The sequence below is a fragment of the Carcharhinus amblyrhynchos genome, unplaced genomic scaffold (genome assembly GCF_965287045.1).
Source record: "Carcharhinus amblyrhynchos unplaced genomic scaffold, sCarAmb.v2.hapA scaffold_38, whole genome shotgun sequence".
NCBI classification, from domain to species: Eukaryota; Metazoa; Chordata; class Chondrichthyes; order Carcharhiniformes; family Carcharhinidae; genus Carcharhinus; species Carcharhinus amblyrhynchos.
Window position 1 is genome coordinate 4,232,337 of NW_027649779.1, and position 19,644 is coordinate 4,251,980.

Sequence of the window (19,644 nt, forward strand, 5' to 3'; positions counted from 1 at the left end):
ACAACTGATACCATCCTGAACTCAGGGACAAAGTACTGCCCGTTGGTTTATAAGGTTAAGATGCATTTTGCAATATTTTACCCCTGTGCTGTGACCTGTGAAACAGTCCGATACCGACTGTCTCTCCAAGTCTTACCGGCTGTCTCAAGCAAAATAGTGACATCAAGGCCACTTCACTCACTTCAAGATAGAAGGGAACATTATTTGAAAAGGAGACAGTGGCATGGTGTGTTGTCAATAGAGTTGTAACCTAGGGCAAAGCTCTGGGGAAACAGATTCGAATCTCACCACTGCAGATGGTGAAATGGGAATTTAATAAAAATCTGTGATTAAAAGTCAAATGATCATCATGAAGCCATTGTTGTAAAAACCCACCTGGTTCACGAATGTCCTTTAGAAAAGTAAACCTGCTGTTTTTCTCTGGCCTGGCATGCATGTGACTCCAGATTCACAGCAACGTGGTTGACACTTAAGTGCCCTCAGGGATGGAATATAAATGCACATCTCAGGAAGCAATAACAAAAATTGCTGTTGTGATGAAATTCTGAGTGGGGCACTGTCCGAATGCAGCAAACTACATGACAATAACTTAGAAATTGTTCGATGCTTTCTACAAACTTTAATAGATCCCTAATTTCAATTAACAGCAGAATGGTATATTTTATGCACGATTTGAGTCTCTTACCCCGAGATGCGCTGATGTTCAGACTCTGAGTGTTTCCTTGGTGAGTGACCTGGCAGGTATAGACCGCTTTGCTGAACCATTCCCCAGCGGAGACTGTCAGCCGGCTGCTGGCCGAGAAGTTCCTGTTCACTTGACAGGCGGGAGAGGTGACAATTCCTGAATCCACGGGTTCCCCATTCTTCAGCCATTTCACCGTCAGTGACTTTGGCTGGAAATCGATGATTGAACAGACGATGGTTGCTAATTTGCTGCTTGAGATTTCTTCACTCGAACTCACGGTGAGGATAATGGTTGGATGGAAAACTTTAGGACCTTCAGAAAAAAAGCACATTCGTCATTTCCAGAAGATGTGGATCAATTAAACTTTTGTCTACATTAGCAACTCATTTGCAGTCAATAGATACTAGCCGGAACAATCCAGGGGTCTGGATTATGCACATCTATTTAACTGAGTTATAACCAAGGCCCGACGTGTTAAGCACAGTGTTTCTGTTTTACACAAGCTCCACAACACTTACATGGTATTTCAACGCTCTTGACAGAGCTGCTGTGTTGAACCTCACAGTCAATTCTGGGACATTCTCCCGCTGAGTTGCTGATGGTTAACTGGCTGCTCAGGGTGTAGGTTCCCTTCGTGTTTCTCACTGAAGGGTACGTCTTAAACCCAGTGGTGAACGGCTGCCCATTTTTCTTCCATGTCACTTTGGAAATATCTGGAAGGTAATCCATCGCCAAACAGCCGTAAGTGATGGAGCCGTCGGAGTTCTGTTGCTGACAGGAGGAGACCAGGCCGTAGAGAGTGGGCGGAGACGGTGTCACTGGGAAAGAATAGCCGATTGAACAAGTTAGACTCTTATTTGCGTTTATTAAGTCATCAAACATATTGTGACAAATATGTTTCTGTATTAGATATAGTTCTTGGTGTTGAAGGGATGAAGGGATATGGGTAGTAGGTGTGATCAGGATATTGATGAGCTCCGACCAAAGTGAATGGTGGACTAGGCTCAATGGGCCGAATGGTCTACTCCGGCTTCTATTTTCTATGTTTCTATCTCGAACATTGATTAAAATTATGGACTTTCCTAACACTTCCCGATTAAAACTTTCTTCCGCCTTTGAGATTATGTTACTTTTATCATTTGGGAATTGTCATCTCTGTAGAAACTCATATCCCTGTCTCCACTTCTATCAAATTAGGAAGGAAAAAAAACACATTCTGTTAGTCTCACAATGACATGTCATTCACTGGATTAACAGTGAACAGCAAAAAATTTCTCCATTATTGCAGCAACCATTTATTTCTCAAACAGCACCTTGTGATGAAGAAGTTTTCTCTTCGTTCATATCATCCACTTACCTGATGAGGGAGCTCCAACAGCTTGTGATTCCAAATAAACCTGTTGGACTTTAACCTGGTGCAGTGAGATCCTTACTGTGCCCACACCAAACTCACCCCGGCATCTCCACACTAGTGCCCTTTCCCCCGCCTCTCTGCCCTTCCCCCAGCTCTCTGCTGTTTCCCCTGGCTCTCTGCCCTCCCCCCACCCCGGATCTCTGCCCTTTCCCTCGCCTCCTGTTCTCCCCTGACTCTTTGTCATTGTCCCTGGCCCCGAGCCCCCAGCGACTCCCTTCAGTTCTCTGCATTCCCAGGGCAGCTCCCACATTTAAACACCAAACTGCTGCTTGAGATCTTTCTTATCTCTCATTGCAGACCTTCCCCACACAGATTTTGTGAGTGTGGGTGAGAGAATGTGAGTGTGTGAGGGTGAGTGATTAAATGAGTGAGAGTGGATGAGTGACGGTGCATGCGTGACGGAAGGTGGGTAAGAGAGTTTAAGTGAGCGAACTTCTTTGAGTGACGATGAGTGATTGAGGGTGAGTAAGTGTGGGTGAGGGTAAGAGAGCGTGAGTAAATGACGGTGAGTGAGAGAGGGTAGGTGAGTGAAGGTGGTTGGATGAGTGTAGGTAAGCAAGATTGAAAGAATGAGGGAGAGTGAGTGAGGATGCGTGAAGGTTAGTGGAGGTGGGTGAGTGAAAGCGAGTGAGATTGAGTGAATGAAGGTGAGGGAGTGAATGTAACTGAGTAAGTGAGGGGTGAGAGTGAGTGAGTCAGGGTGTGTTACTGAGGGTGGTGTGTGAGAGTGTGTGAGGGAGAATGAATGTGGATGGGTGGGAGAATGAGGGTGAGTGAGTGGAGGTGTTTGATGAGGATGAGTGATTGAGGATTTGTGAGTTAGCGTGCGTGAAGTTGAGTGATGACGAGTATGTGAGGGTGTGTGAGTGAATGTGTTTGCGTGAGTTTGAATGGGTGACCTGGCGGAAGTGAGGGAGACACAGAGAGAGGGTCATTGAGCTTGAGTTTGTGCGGGTGAGTCTGGGTGATTGAGGGTGGGTAGGTGAGTGAGTGTGAGTGAGAGTGAGTGAGACTGGATGAGTGAGGGTGGGTAAGTGGGGTGAGTGAGTGATTGTGAGAGAATGGGGTGAGTCAGTGAGGGTGAGTGAGAGTGAGACTGGATGAGTGAGGGTGGGTAAGTGGGGTGAGTGAGTGATTGTGAGAGAATGGGGTGAGTCAGTGAGGGTGAGTGAGAGTGAGTGAGACTGGATGAGTGAGGGTGGGTAAGTTGGGTGAGTGAGTGAGAGTGAGTGAGACTGGATGAGTGAGGGTGGGTAAGTGGGGTGAGTGAGTGAGCGTTAGTGAATGGAGTGAGTGAGTGAGGGTGGATTAGTGGGATGAGTGAATGAAGGTGAGTATGAATGTTGGTGACTGACTGAGGGTCTAAGTCAGTGAGTGAGGATTAGTGACTGAGGTTGAGTGAGTGATGGTGTATCAGTGTGGGTGGCTGAGTGACAGTGAGTTAATGAAGATGCGTGAGGGTGAGTGCGTGTGAGAGAGTGAATGTGGGTGCGTGAGTGAGGGTGTGAGGATGAGTGAGTCAGGGTGTGTGTTTGAGTGAATGAGCGAGGTTGAATAAGGGTGTCTGAGTGCTTGTGGGTGAGTGAGTGAGAATGGATGAGAGTGAGTGAGCAAACATGAGTGAGTGATTGTGAGTGAGTGAGTGTGTGAGGGTGAGTGACTCAGGGTGAATCAGGATCAGTGAGTTTCTGCGGGTGAGTGCATGAGGTTGAGTGCGTGAGGCTGAGTGCGTGAGGCTGAGTGCGTGAGGTTGAGTGCGTCAGGTTGAGTGCGTGAGGTTGGGTGCGTGAGGGCGAGTGCGTGAGGGCGAGCGCTTGAGGGCGAGTGCTTGAGGGCGAGTGCTTGAAGGCGAGTGAGTAAGGGTCAATGAGGATGAGTGAGTGGGGGTGAGTGTGTGAGGGCGAGGGAGTGAGGGCGAGGGAGTGAGGGCGAGGGAGTGAGGGCGAGGGAGTGGGGGCGAGGGAGTGAGGGCGAGAGAGTGAGCGTGAATGAGAATGTGTGAGTGAGGGTGAGTGATTGTGGTTGAGTGAGTGAAGGTGAGTGAGTGAGGGAGATTGAATGAGAGAGTGTGTCAGAGAGAGAAGGGAGGTAAGATAAGGTGAGTGAGTGAAGTTATTTGATTGAGGATGAGAGATTCAGGGTGAGTGAATGAGGGTGAGTGAGTGAGAGTGTGTCAGTGAGGGAAGGTGGGTAAGTGAGGGTGAGTGAGTGAAGTTATTTGAGTGAGGATGAGAGATTGAGGGTGAGTGAGTGAGTGTGGGTGAGGGTGAGAGAGTCAGTGAGCCACCTCCTCCTCTCCCTCTCCATCGATCTTTTCCCGATTCTCTCCATTGATCAGCTTTCAGTAACAGGGCTGTGTAAAGTCAGGAATCAGTGTAGATCACCGGGCAGCTGCTTTAATGTCGGGGCCTTTCTTTCAGAAACACGGATCAGTGAACAAATAGACAGACTGAGGGAGCTGGAAGGGAAGCTTCCAGCAAAACTAGGGTCACACAGGAATCAAACACCAAGTTTACACCAGTATTAGGGAGCCAGGCGGACTTAGTCTCAGCCAGATCCCTTCTTATTGATTGTGTCTTTGTGTCCGGTGTAACACATGGAAATCCCTACTTCTGACCTCATGTTGGATGGAATGTGTCATTGATGAAGCAATAGAAGATTGTTGGTCCCAGAACAGTCCCCTGCCGAACTCTTGCAGTGATATCTCAACTTAGATGTTTGACCTCCAACAACCATCACCATCTTGCTGTATAAGTTAGAGTGTGTGTCTCGGTCTATGTTTGTGAGACATTGTTCGTGAGAGAGCTAGTGTGTGAGAGCAAGAATGTAAAGGCGCGAAATAGTGCGTGCAAAAGGGATAGAAATATATGTGTGTGTGTGTGTGTGAGAGACAGAGAAAGAGAGATAGATGTGTGTGCAAGAGGAATTGAGGGAGAGTGTGTGTGAATAAATGTGAGACCACTTGAGTGTGTGTGACAGAGTGTGGCAGAGAGAGTGCGTGTGCGAGAGTGTGAGACTATGCTTGTGTGTACGTGTGCGTATGTGTGTGTCTGTGTGTTAGAGAGAATGTGTGTGGAAGTGTGTGCGTGAGTGTTTTTCTGTATGAGATGTGAGAGACTGATTGAGAGAACGAGAGTATGTCTGTATTTGTATTTGAGACAGAGTATGTAGACCGAGAGAGAAAGAGAATGTGTGTGAAATATCGTTTGAGAGAGAAAGTAAGTGTGTGTCTGTACGTGTGAGAGAATATGAGCGTCTGTATGTGTGTATTTATGTGTGTGAGAGTGTGTAAGTCTCTATCTGGCTGATTCAGTCTGGAAAAGCACCCTCACTCCACACATACTCACCCACTCACACAGTAAGTGGGAGTGACAAGCGAGCACAATGCGGACTGCGGGGCAAGTGTTGGAAAAACATTTAAATCTCTCACAAGTCAGTCACAATTGAATAATTTCCTCTTTCCTCGATGAGAGAAACTTGTAAAACCTCACGCAATCTGACACAATCCAGGGCAAAGCCACCCACAAGTTTACCCACCTCCTCATTCACCCTATTCACTCTCTCCATCACTAACAAGCAGTGTCAGCACTGTGTGTATTATATACAACATGCACTGCAGCAACTCACCAAGGCTCCATAGAATAAACTGTCCAAACCCGCTGCCTTTACATCCTAACAGGACAAGGGCAGCAGACACATCTGAAACACTACAACCCGTAAGTTCCCCCCCAAAACACACACCATCCTGACCTGAAACAATATCTCGGTTCATTCCTGGTCGCAGGGTCAAAATCCTGGAGCTTCCTGCCCAACAGCACGGCGAATGTCTGCAGCAGATGGACTGCTGTTCTTCAAGGATGTTTCATATCAACACTTTCTCAAGGAACAATTAGGGAAGATTAAAAATTCTGGCCGAGCAAATGACTCTAAAATGTCTTTAGAAGATTCAAAACAAGATGTAAATGAATTTGACCCTTCAATTGTCATACTAAACAGTTCAGGGGCTGCTGTAGTACGGAGCACGACATAGTAAATCTCACTTTGTATTTGTTATTCGAACATTCCCAAGGCGGGTACATCACTGCTTAAAAATCACCCAATTCTCCCTCTACAGTCTGAAGTTTCTGCTTCTCTGATGGACACCATATGCTTTCGGGATCTAATTTCTGAGACGCCGAGCCAGTCATAATTCTCACAGATACAAGTGTATTGAAGAAATAAATCAAATTTCAGTCCCCGAAATACAGCAGAAGGGGCCAGAAGGTTTATAACCAGTCAGACAGATTCCTGCCCCCAGCACGGTGACCACGCGCTCAGAAACAGAACAGACACAAACGGTGCAACAGCCGAGTTCCCGGCAGAAAGATCTGTTCAATCTGTAAACTTCATTCAAACTTTTGGATTCTCATTGATCAATAGTCAACTTACAACAACAAAAAAAATAACCTATTTTAAATTAAACTGATAGTCATTTGAAAAAAAACAAATTCCCTTGACTTTTAATTATTTATCTCTATCTGTATCACCTCTCATAAAGATGTAATTTCGCTGAAAATGAACAATCAAAAATATCTGTTTCAGGACAGTTCAATGTCTTTAACAGAGATGCCATAACATCATAAGAATTAAACAAGCATGGAAACATTAACATTGAAAACCATTACACGATACGAACTAATTTCTTCATTAAATGTAGTCAACACATGAATAAAGGCAAAATACTTTATCGAGCTGAGCAGAGCTCAGTAAAGAAATGTTTTGTTTCTGAATTCATTTTTGATACAATTAAGTATTCTCTAAAACGGATTGTATTTTGTACACCAGTGCAATATTCAAGGTTTCTTGTTTTGAATTAATTAGCACCAATATTATATTTTGTTATTATTAATTGGTGGTTTGTTCTCCTGTTACTGATTTGTGCTCCGTAATAAAATCAGTTTTCAATCATTCAAAACTTGCCTTTGACTCGAACACTGTGAAGTAATTAGATTTCAATTAAATCTTAAACAATAAACTTCAAATTACTGAATGGAAATATTCAAACATCTGTAATTAATTTGCTAAAATCGAATCACGTTGTCATGTTTTTCATTTCCACTTTTACTGCCAATGCCTTATTATAACCTACAAACGTGTTAAAATGCATGCTTCTGTATTTGTATTTGCTGTAACGGCCTGGCAGTTTGAGATCGATGAATCTGCTTCTTAGATTGAATAATTTGGATCATCCATATAATTTACTGACTGAAAATATTGATTAATTTAAGAAGATCTGAATTAAACAGTGAAAAATTCAATGAGGACAATTGATTCGAATCCTCTGCAACATTGATAAATGATGCACAAAATAAGTCGAGACTTTTTCTTCAGTATAATAATTAATAAGAATTAAACATAATATTCCAATAGAATTGATTCTTCTATCCTGTCATGTATTCATCTTTATTCAACATTTATTCTGTTTTCAGCAGTATGGGGCCATGATGCTATGATTAAGCGTAGAACAAATATTACTATTATAATATTATTATAATATTTGTATATAAATTAATCTTTTTGAATTTCATGTACTAACTTGTCAATCTCTATCCAGTTTCTGTTGACACTTACAACAATTCAAACACCATTAATTGAACCATTGTTTAGTGTTAACGAATTCCACCTGTCAGAAAACTGTGTTCACTCTGTCAAGATTGTTCAAAATGTGGGATTCTAAGTGGTCAATTGTCAAATTACAACAAACAATTAATAACTTATTTTAAATTAAACTGATATTAATTTCAAAATCCCCTTCGACTTTTAACTACCTGTACCTCTCTGTCTTAAACTAGAAAATTGGGCATAAAATATATCCTTTTTTTCTGAAAATAAGCGCATCAAATGTAACAGATTCAGGGTAGTGTAATGTCCTTAACAGAGATATAGTGACGCAGTAAGAATTATAATTCATGTTTTATTATAATCTGCAACTATTAGTTAACATGAATAAAATACCCTGGCATGCATTTATTTTTTTTTTGATACTTGTTTGTTTTATCCTGAAAATAATTTTTTAAACTTTTTTTTTGTTCATTTAGCTGGAAAAAAGTGTAACCGCTCAGGATCACGGTACTCAAAAAATACAGAAGCAATTGAGAAACACCAAACCATTTCAAAAATTTTGAGATTACATTAGTAAGTAACTGCCTTGTCATCCAACTACAAATGAATTGGAAGGAATGCTGTGCCTCCACAGAAAGAATGTAATAATCGGACCCAAAATGCCAAATAGCCACGTCTTCTTCTCTAAAATTCGTATTTACGTGAAAACGAACTTCATTGGGACATAACAATTAATGCAAAGTATCTTGATGAACTAAGCAATGCTGTGGAAACAGTTTGTTATCATTGAAACAGTTTCCTGAATTATCACAAAATATTTCCAGCCTAAAAACATTTAAGGTCATGTCAGTTGTGTGCGAAGTACAGTACAACTATTTGGAGGGATTAATGAATAATGATATTAATATAAAACAATCTGTGGTGAACATGGAATTATATTACCGATTTAAAAATATTTAATTTATATTAATTTTACGATTAAAATTGTTAATGAGAAGTCTGTATATGCAGCAACGACTTGGTGTCCGAATGAACGTTGTATGTCACGATTTATTTTAGTTTGTAAACGGCAGTTAAAATTTAATTAAAAAATGCTGTAATATGTTTATTTTTTTCCAAAACCTGCCTTTTTCTCCTACAAGGATTTTCACACTCATCGATTCTTTGCAGTTAACCAGACAACATGTAACTTCAGTGCCACCGAGTTTAAACAATGCAGAAACAATGCCGAAACACCAAACCATTTCGCACATTTTAAACATTCATTGTGACCGAACCACAGAACCTCCTCAACAGAAACACACCAAAACAAATCAATGAGGGAATGAATCCGTTGAATGTAGCCATTCAATGAAATCAAAAATATCATCGCAAGAAAATCAAAATATCCAATCCGGCAAACCAACTCGTCACCAAATATATGAATGACTAAACTAAACAGAAATCTGGAATAAGAGTAACAGCATTGCGAGGAGGTGAAATATGTGCAACAAATTAACATTGAAACTTTACCACATTCTATTCATATTGGGTCATATTTCAAAAAGATTTCAAACATATTTATACATTTGCCTGCAGCCATCAGGTAAAACATTGCACGTACCCCAAATTGGGAATGCAGTGGCAAACTGTGTTTTGGACGAATGGCGTAAACGGTGGTTTGATTTAACCAGCAATTATCAGTTACGATTAAAAAAAAAACAAATACAATAAACCCTGCCTGATTTCTCTGTGTAGGCACACGTGAAATAGTTTAAAACCCGCAGACTCTGGATTCAATCACAAAGTGTTTAACAGCTCAGTATGACGGAGTGTGAACAATGCAGAATCGCCAAACCATTTCACAAATTTCACTTCTTCAATGTCACCAAGACAGACAATCTCCTCACCAGAAAAATACATCACTGAGGGACTGAACCCCGGTTCATGCAGAAACAGCTCAATTCTACAAACAGTTTCAACAGAATCAAATTTCACATTGGCGGAAAATCTCAGTTAAAAATCCAGCCAATCCGCCCATCACCAAAGTAATTAATAATTAAACTGAGCACAGCAATAACATAACAAAACCAGCATTGTGATTCAGCCGAACATGTTCATGACATTAATGCAGAAACTTTAACACATCTTGCTCAGACTGGGTTCGATTTCTAACACTTGTGGAGTAGATGGTGCAACTCGCAGCCACTAGATGTCACTGAGATTAAACATTGCAGAAACGCCGAACTGTTTAACAAAAGGAAGGCATTTAATGTAACCCAGACACACACACTGTCCTCAGCAGATAAACACCAAATCACAACAAGAGACTGAATTCACCTTTTATCAATTAACAGTAGAATTCTGTAACCCCAATTTAAGCAGGAGCACCTGAAACATTGTAAAGATTTTCAGCACAGAATCCACCAAACCACATTTCAGTGAACAAGTGAATTAATAAAATCGAGAAAAATATAAAACAAAAGCTCAAATAAAACACTGACTAAATAAATGCATGGTCCTTACCTGCAGCCACCGTCACCATGGTCCCTTGTCCCCAGTAGCCCATAGCGTCACAGTGTCACATTCTCTAGGCTGGGCCATACAATAACCATCCCTGCACAAAATAGGCAGAAATCCATCAGTTTTTAAACAAAATCACAAGACAGAGAGAACGTAATTCACTGCATTTTTCATGACATTCTTACTACCCTGGTGGATACCGTTCGGTCAACATAAATAACCTTAATGTTTTATATTTCACAGAGGATCACATGATCAAGTTATTGAAAACACTAACTGATAATCAAATAGTTATCATAAATTTTCCGTATTAATTCTCGCTATTTGTGTCGTGCTGGGATATAAATAATACAGCACTGTAAATAATGCTGGATTGTAAAACAGGCTCGGTCAATTAGCGCTGAGGGGTTTTGTATTGACAGTAACTGTTGTGTCACCCAGTTATCACAGTGAGACACAGAATGTCAAATACTGTGCCCATCTGCTAACTGGAAAATACAGAGATTTAATTTCACTGCTCCGTGAAAAATCTGATTCTGCCTCATCCAAGAGCGAATGAGTGAGTTATTTCAGCTTGACCTGGTCATTATATTTAGAAAGGGTATCGGATTGCTTTTAAACTCTCCGTGTAGATTTAGCATGTCGGTCAATATCGATTTTATGGAAAGAGTTTTATACCTAATCACAAACTAATATTACGTCCACACATTATTTCTTTGAAGCCTCGTTTACTTTGGAAATGCTGCTGTGGTACTGATTGCTAATTTGAACAATATCTTTCCCTGAGGTTTTTGTATGAGGATGTCGCTGTGCTCAGCACTGTGACCCCCGTAGCATCACAGTGACACACACCCGCACAAAAAACTGCACTCACTCTCTGTTCAGTACTGCCGCTCAATATTTACTTCAAATAGACCCGTATTCCTGATGTAATTTACAATTTATGCAGCTGTTTACAAAACACAATCTAGAAACACCTCCACCAAGTATCAGAAATAGTAAAACGAGCATTATATCCAGCTGAAACAGTAAATATAAACAGACTGAAAATCTCGGCTCATTATGTCTGTGTGTTTTACTGATTTAATGTTTAATTTTCACTAAGTTAGGTTTGTCAGAAGTAGTTTGTGTTTTGATTCTGATCACTGTCGTTACTATTATATTTAAAACAGATACTGACCTTCAGGTTATGATGGAAGTTGCTGAATTCCCTCTTGAGCTGTTCTTGTTCGGGTCCATCCCTGGTTCCTCTCGCTGTGGTCTTTTGCACAGTAATAGATGGCGGTGTCTTCGATCTTCAGCCTCGTCATCTCCAAAGAGAAGATGTTGTTTGAAGTCTCTTTGGACGCAGTAAATCGATCCTTAATTGCTGGGATGTAGTTGTTGCTGGATGAACTAAAGTACCACAGCAGCCACTCCAGCCCCTGTCCGGGAACCTGTCGGACCCAATACATATAAGTGCTGCCAATACTGAATCCGCTGGTTTTACAGGTCAGTCTCAGGGAGCCTCCGGGATGCCCGGTCTCTGCCTCTGGCTGAGTCAATACATTCTCCGACTGGACACCTGTAAAAATAAATTTAAAAAAAAAACGAGGATGAATCTTAGTGAAATGATTGCTGACTCTGGAACATTCCAGAGAGAGAGACTAACACTGAGACAGTAACAGTGAGAGACTTGAACAATAATAAAAAAAAATACTCACCGGATAAGAAAGTCAGCAACAAACTGAGAGAAATGGCCGACCTCATCTTTCTGGTGATTTGGGGGAAACGGTTGTGTCAGGAACTCAGTGAACAAACCAGCTCCCGGACTGTTGGATTCCGGTCCCAGTGAGCGGTATTTAAATACCCGGCAGAAGGGGGCGGCTTTCCAGGCGCCGCCTGTTGATTCCCTGCTGGAGGCGGCGCCTGGATCCACGTCCCACCTTCCGCACCCCCAACAGAATGGACTCGGAGATTTACAATAGATTCATATTAAAATGGACATTTTACCTGTGTTGAGTTATTAGTTTGGCTGAATCTGTTCATTGTATTGTCCCCATTATTTCTGATGGTGATATTACAGTTCATCATCTCTTTATTTTTTTAAAAAAACTAATTCCATTGTAAATGTGGTGCTTTTATTATCAAGCCCCTAACAAGAAGACACATCTAAAAATGATGAAGTAACATTTTTGGAAAATAAATAAACTGTCAGTCTATTTTGCAACAATTCCGGGTCTCTGACACTTTACAATAATAAAGCACAATTTATCAGAAAAAAAGTTATCGATTTCTGTAACTAAATGCGGGGGATGAAGAAAGCGATTCGATTTGCAGCGTGGATGGCTATCACTGTACAATTTGGGTTTGGAGATGAGAAGAAAATCTCACACGACACAATGTTTCTCCTTATATTTGTCAAACTTCCCCAATGTCGAAGGCAGTTCTTTGAAAATAATAGGACTCCCGCCCTCCTCATAATTAAACAGTGAGTTGACAGAGAAACATAAAATTAAATTGATTTTTGACGGAGAAGTTAATGAATCGGAACGGACACTGAGATCATTAAAGTTCTCCTTCAGCATCCAGATCATTACAGCTCACTCTATTGGCCATCGGCTGTCTAACATTCACTGGTATTGGGAACAAAAGATATCAGGACTTTGCGGCACATCGCACAGTATCACAAGGATAAATGTTTTATCTTCCATTGTATCAGGTTATGAACTGATCATTTCTCCACTCATGGGCAGCTATGAGAGGAACTATTCAATAACAGAAATCAGATTATTCTGTACAATAGAACACGGTGCAAACCTGGCACAAGATCAGTCGGGTGCAAAACTTTCAGAATATTCCAGGAATCCCCGGTGTTCATCTCAGTTTTAAGATGTTGTTTTAATACTATTTCATGTCATTGCATCGATTTCACTTCACTGGGGAATTGGTCCCATCAACATCTCTCTCTCACATTTCATGAAGTGGTTAATAAACATTAATTATTGGAATGAAATTTACTTGGAAACTATACAAAAAAAAACATTGGGTCACTTTATTGTTTTGCGATACTATTTACTCAGATAACGAACAGGACATTGAATGAAAATATTTGATTAGAATGATTACGATTTAAAATGTGCCTTTCTTGAGGGAATGAAACATTTATTGTTTAAATGGCTGAATCCCATTTTGTCCATTCAGCTTCACGCTAATCTGTCCCACACAGTATTTGGCAGCAATCCAGGCTGCTGTCAAATACTCAAAGTTATTGACAGGAAACATCTGGGGCTGTTTGTGCAGTAGATCAAAGATCACTTTCCTCAGTGCTGACCGCTTGGCTACAAGCCAACTTAAAACCCGTCACGTTGCCAATGCGGACTATTTATATACAAATCTACCCAGCAACAGTATTGGAGGCACTTTAGTTTTTAAAAGTTGTGAATCTAGATGATGTTTCCCAGCTCTAAAGAAAGGAAAGTCACCCAGATTCTTTGGCACCCCATTAATAACAAAGATGATCTTTTTTCTCCAACGCATCAAGATATTGCGATAGATGGATGGATATAAAGAATTACAGGCAAACTGAGAGATGCCTCAGACAGATGATACATGAACATGTATGTTTGTGTTTTATTTCCCTTATTTTTCCATGGAATGTTTGAGTTGGTAAAGACCAGCAGTTTTTCCTGTCCCAAATTCCCTTGGACTCCTTCTCTAGGCCACTTCTGAGAAAACATTCAGTCTTGGGTTAATGAATGGCAAATAACATTAATGCCACACAAGTGGCAGGTAATGACCATCTCCAATAAGGGAGATTCCAACGATTTCCCCTTGACATTAAGTAGCATTATTATCGCAGAATCCCTGACTACCAACATCCTGGGCATTAGAATTCATGAAAATCTGAACTGGAACAGGCATTTTAATCATGTGGCTGCAAGAGCAGTTCAGATGCCAGGAGTCCTGCTGTGAACAGCTGACTTCCTGAATTCCCAAACTCTATCCGTCATCTACAAGACAAAAGTGAGGAGTATGAACAAAGAACAAAGGACAATACCGCACATGAACAGGCCTCTGTTGCAACATAAACGATTGAATATTCTCTACTTGCCCGACTTGTCCCACTCAAAAATCTCAATGCCATTCTGGAAAAAGTAGCTGTCTCGAAGAACACCCCACTCACCAGCTTTCCAAAGCCTGTCACCACATTCTCAAAGGAAATTAGGATACAACAACAAAAGTTGACTTCACCAGTGACGCCAAAATCTTATGAAATAAGGAGGCTAGGGGAGAGAAAAAAACAGAGGGCATGGGTTAAGGGTGAAAGGAGAAAAGTTTAAAGGGAATATTGGGGATGGGGGGATTTCTTCACGCAGAGAGTGTTGGGAGTGTGGAACGAGTGCCGGATAAAGTGGTAAATGCGGGGTCACATTTAACATTTGAGAAAAACTTGGACGGGTTCATGGATGAGAGGGGTGTCGAGGGATATGGTCCAAGTGCAGGTCAGTGGGACTAGGCAAAAAAATGGTTCGGCACAGACAAGAAGGGCCAAAAGGCCTGATTCTGAGCTGAAATTTTCTATGTTTGTTTTTCTAATTTTAAACGTATTATATTTCTGCCTATACTCAACTCGCCTCTGACTCTGTGTTACACTGGGCTCTGCCTGGATCACATTTCTATCTGAGGTGCTATCTAAGTTTTATTTCCCTGCACTCGGCTCGATTTCGGGTATTCATATATGATGTAGCGGCCCTGTTAATATTATAATTTCTAAGTTATGATCACAATTATCTGTGTCTCTTCTAATCTGACAAGAGGCTGTATCTTAATTCTTAATGTCTCACAACATTTGCCGCTGTGTACTAAACTGGAAATACAGCCTTCATGCGTTACACATGGTTCTGCCACAGTTACTATACTAATAGTTCATTAGTCATGTCTAAGTCATGTCTAAGTTATGTCTAAGTTAACCCTGCACAAACAATGTGTTTGATTATTTAAGACTACGCCATATCTCAATTTTATTGCACTTCTCTTTGCTGCATTGTCCGAATCTCAGTGTGTATCAGTCTCGGTCCTGTATCAAAAATTATTACGAATAAAGTAGGCTCTGCCTTAGTTTATATCAGTCAGTGTTCTGTATCAGTCGCTATCACGAACATTCTGGACTCTGTCTCAGATTAAACATGCCTCAATCTTGTACCAGTCACTATGACTCATGCACTTGGCTCCATCTCAGCTCATATAAATCTCGTTCCAGTATCATTAATTAGTCGGCAATATCTCAGTTCACGACACAAGCAACTATATCAGTAAAACTGCAGAATACACTGTTTCAGTTTTCCTTTCCTTGACAATGTCATTTTTTTCAAAATGTTTCTTTCATGGGATGTGGGTGTCATTGGAATCTGGCATTTGACCGCCCCCACATGGCACTCGGCACTCACTCATTTCTATTTTGTTGGATCAGGCCCCTATTTATATTAAAATACAGTCTGACTCTGTTAATACTCTGCTAGATCAGGACTCAGTTTACATTGCACCAGACATTCTCTCTGGATATGTAATGTTTGATACTGACCCTGGATATATTTCAGTAGAATGTGTCAGTATTATTCGTGCACTTAAGTAAACCTCTATTTGAATTATGTCTGTATTAATACACCGTTCTTCGAGAAGAAGAGATAATAAGTCGGGATAAAATTATTGCTATCAGGCAGGATCCAGAAACGGGCAGTATTGGGTCGACAGTATTTGGTTGGTGCAGTCTTGGAGGGCCGAAGGGCCTTTTCTTGTGCTGTAATTGTCTTTGATTTTTCTTCTTTGTTGACGGTGTATTCTACACAGGAATTGGTATCCATTTTGAATGCAGTCAGCGGAAGTAGATTTCAGATATCGCTTCTTCTTTTCCAAAGCCCAAAATCTCATAGAGTTTGCAGTTGCAGAAGGATGTAGAAAATTGCGTTCTTCCAGCCAGTTTTATCATTACTGGCTTTGACCAGTGCAATCAAAACTGAGACCATGTCTAATGCAATATATACATGGACACGGTCAATTTCAGAAACAAGGATGCATCTAGTTTGATACAAACCGAGAAATATCTAAATTAATATAAGTAGAGACAACGTCTCGCTTTACATAAAGAGCAAAATTACGTACAACATAAACAGGGACAGCGTCTAACTTAGTGTAAACAGATAAAAGATTAAGATTAATATGAGTAGAGACAGGCAATATAAAATTCTACATGCAATACAAAATGAGTTAGGCTCCAGTGAAACATAAAGAAATACATAGCCTCATAATATAAGTTGACACAGGGTACATTTACTGTAATATAAAGAGACAAACTCAATCCCCATGAAATTTGTAGAGATGGCGATTGCATCATCATAAACTTGCAGGACAGGAGTAACATGGGCTTAGCTGCAGAATGCAAAATTCTGTCTGCATTGCCAAATTAAATACTCCCAAGTCAGGAATAGCATGAATCGGTACAAAGTGAATCTCCCTCTACACTATTCAAATCCAACATTTCCGGAACAGTATCGTGTATAGAAACAGAGTGAACCTCCTTGTACAAAGTCAGCTCAAACAAAATGAAGGCAGAAAGAGAATGGACTCTATTCGACGTAAACCTTCTCCTGTACTTTTTCTTTAGAGATTCGGGATGCAGATGCTAGGTACAGAGGAAAAATCGGCTACACACTTCAATAAAACACATCCAGGTCAGGTACAACAGAGATTAGATACGGATTAAATTTTGATGTTGACAAAGTCATATCAAACATTGAAGAGGCAGCTACAGTGCGTTGAGATGCAGAGAAAATGTTCCTCCACACTGTCCAGTCAAACACTCCAAGGACAGGGATCACACCGGCTAAAACTAGGGAAAGGTCCCTTGGTGCTGCCACATCGAATTTTTATCATTAGCTACACCCGAGGTTAGATGCAAAAGAAAATGTAGCAAGCATTTCAAGATCATGGAATGTTCAAGAGATCTTTTAGAATACATCTCACTGACGGATTCAAATTAATTTAATTGTATATTTTAGAAGCTTGTAACTCTGGCTGAGAGAATACTTTGGGCAGATATTGACTTTATCTGTGGAGTGAAGACGATGAACCATCGTGGAGAGACACGACACAGAACTACACAGGAGAAAGACAGAGAAAGAGATGAAACACAAGAGATGTTCTGTGTTTTCTGTGTCATTTTATTTCGGGATCAGAGGGATTATTTCCTAACTTCGAACATAGGCATCATCATGATGTTTTTCCTCACATAACTGATGAATAAATAATGTTGAAAAACAATCATTGCTGGAATCCGTTGATTGATTTGCATGGTTGTCTCTATTTCAGTGCTGTGTTGGTGGGGAAATATTTGTTGTGTTTTTGCCAGTCAACAATCTAATTTGAAATTTCTATTTTTGTATTTATTTACATAAATACCTCACTGTTTACAATGAAATGTTCATGACAGCAAAAACAGATAAACCGTCACTTATTGATCAGTTTCAACTCAAAATAGCGATTTATTTTAAGAATTTTAACAGTTGGTTCGAAATGAATAGGATCTTTTGAACATTCATAACACCAGTTGTATTTAATTAAAAGAAAATGATACATTTCATTTCAGAATTAGTTCTGAAAGTTCTGATGTCGCAATTAATGAAGCATCTGTGAACAGACAGATATTCTTCTGAATGTTAATCTGATTGAGGTTTTAATCTGTTTAAACTAGACAAGTTCAATTAAAAAAAAAGAGACCTGATGTCTCAATATTCCTGTCACAAATACTGATTACACTCACACGACAGAAGAATAAAAAATCCAATATGGTTATCACTAAGAGATACAATTAATTTTGCTGCCTCACAGGGAAACGCGTTCGATTCCAACCCTGGGTGAATGTGAGTGGTTTTCACATTCGACCCATATCCATGTGAATTCCCTCCGAGTGTTCCAGTTTCCTTACACAGTGCGAGGATGTGCAGGTTAGATGGATTGGCTTTGATAAATTGCCCCTTAGCGTCCAATGATGTGCAACGTAGAATCACGGAATCCCTACAGTGCAGAAGGAGGCCATTCTATTCATCAAGTCTGCACCAGCTATCCATCAGAGCATCCTTCACAAGGTGGATTGTCTATGTTAAATTTCCTGTTAGTGTCCAGCGATGTGTAGGTTCGGGGGATTAGCCTGTGAATATGTATCGTTGTCGGGATAGGGTGAAGGCTGGGCCCAGGTAGGGTGCTCTGCTCGAGAGCTGCTGCAGACTTTTTGGACAGGATGGCCTCCATTCGAACTGTAGGGATTCTATGAGTTCATGCTGCTGTGATCAGGCGGAAGAATGAATATATCCGCAATAATCCCAGCACTTCCAGAAAATTACAACTTTCATTTTGGTGGAACTTGCATTTATGGAACATTTTACCCGACCTCATGCCGACCCAACGTTCTTACAGCTCACTAATGTACCTTTGCTGAATTTAGTCACTGGTATAATGTTGGAAATACAGCAGGTAATGTATGTGTAACTTGCTCTAACAAACCGAGATATGATAAATGACCATCACAATGCGATTTTATTTGACAAATGAGGATTTGTGTCGGATATTGGGGCTTATAGTTATATCAAGAGATTTTGCATCCTGGCTTCGACCTTAAATGTGAATCTGCTTCTTCTCTGCTGATGCCCATTGAGCTGCTAAGTAGCGTTTTTATTGTTTAGATTTCTGGAACCTGCAGCAATTTGTGCTGTTTTCATTGATCCTCTGGATGTGAGCATCACCGACAAAACCAACATTAATTGTCCCTGCTGAAAAGGCGGATGTGAACCACCTTGGTGAAACTTGCCCTCGAGATGATTTTATTGTTTGACTCTCCATAAAAGCTTTGATACAACTGGGTGGCTTGCTCGGAAATTTCAGTGGTGGTGAAGGGTCATTTTCCTCACAGTGGAACTGGAGTCTATCTGGGACAGACAAGGTAAAGATAGGAATCTTCGTTTCTCGTGTTATTTCCAAAGAATGGTGTTGTTTGAAGTATAAAAGTAAATTACTGTGTATTCTGGAATTGAAACCAACAGAAAAAAATAATGCTGGAAAATCTCAGCAGGCCTGGTAATATCTGTAATGAGAGAAAAGAGCTGACGTTTCGAGTCCAGATGACCTTTTGACAAAGCGTTGATGAAGGGTCATTGGACTCGAAATGTCAGCTCTCCTCTGTCCTTACAGATGCTGCCAGACTTGCTGAGATATTCCAGCGTTTTCTCTTTACTTTTTTTTTACGTGTCTTTGGGCGGAGTGAATTGATTCTGAATCCCTGGGACGAAGGAATTGTAGGTTGATCCAAGACTGTTGTATGGAAGAAGACCCTATAAATATTATCCAGGGACCTGTGGGACCCAGGCCAGGCTTTTCTTGAAAGCTTGGGATGAAACTTGTAGCGTTCTCT

At 40.7% G+C, this 19,644-nt stretch overlaps 1 gene segment (V, D, J or C); it reads right to left on the reverse strand.

The window, feature by feature from the left end:
* Positions 1 to 284: 284 nt before the first annotated feature.
* Positions 285 to 11,951, reverse strand: LOC145362410 (Ig heavy chain C region, secreted form-like). The segment is given in 6 exon segments: positions 285 to 290; positions 780 to 988; positions 1,195 to 1,503; positions 10,206 to 10,241; positions 11,434 to 11,766; positions 11,906 to 11,951. Coding segments are annotated over 6 exon segments (939 nt in total).
* Between the last annotated feature and the right edge of the window lie 7,693 nt (positions 11,952 to 19,644).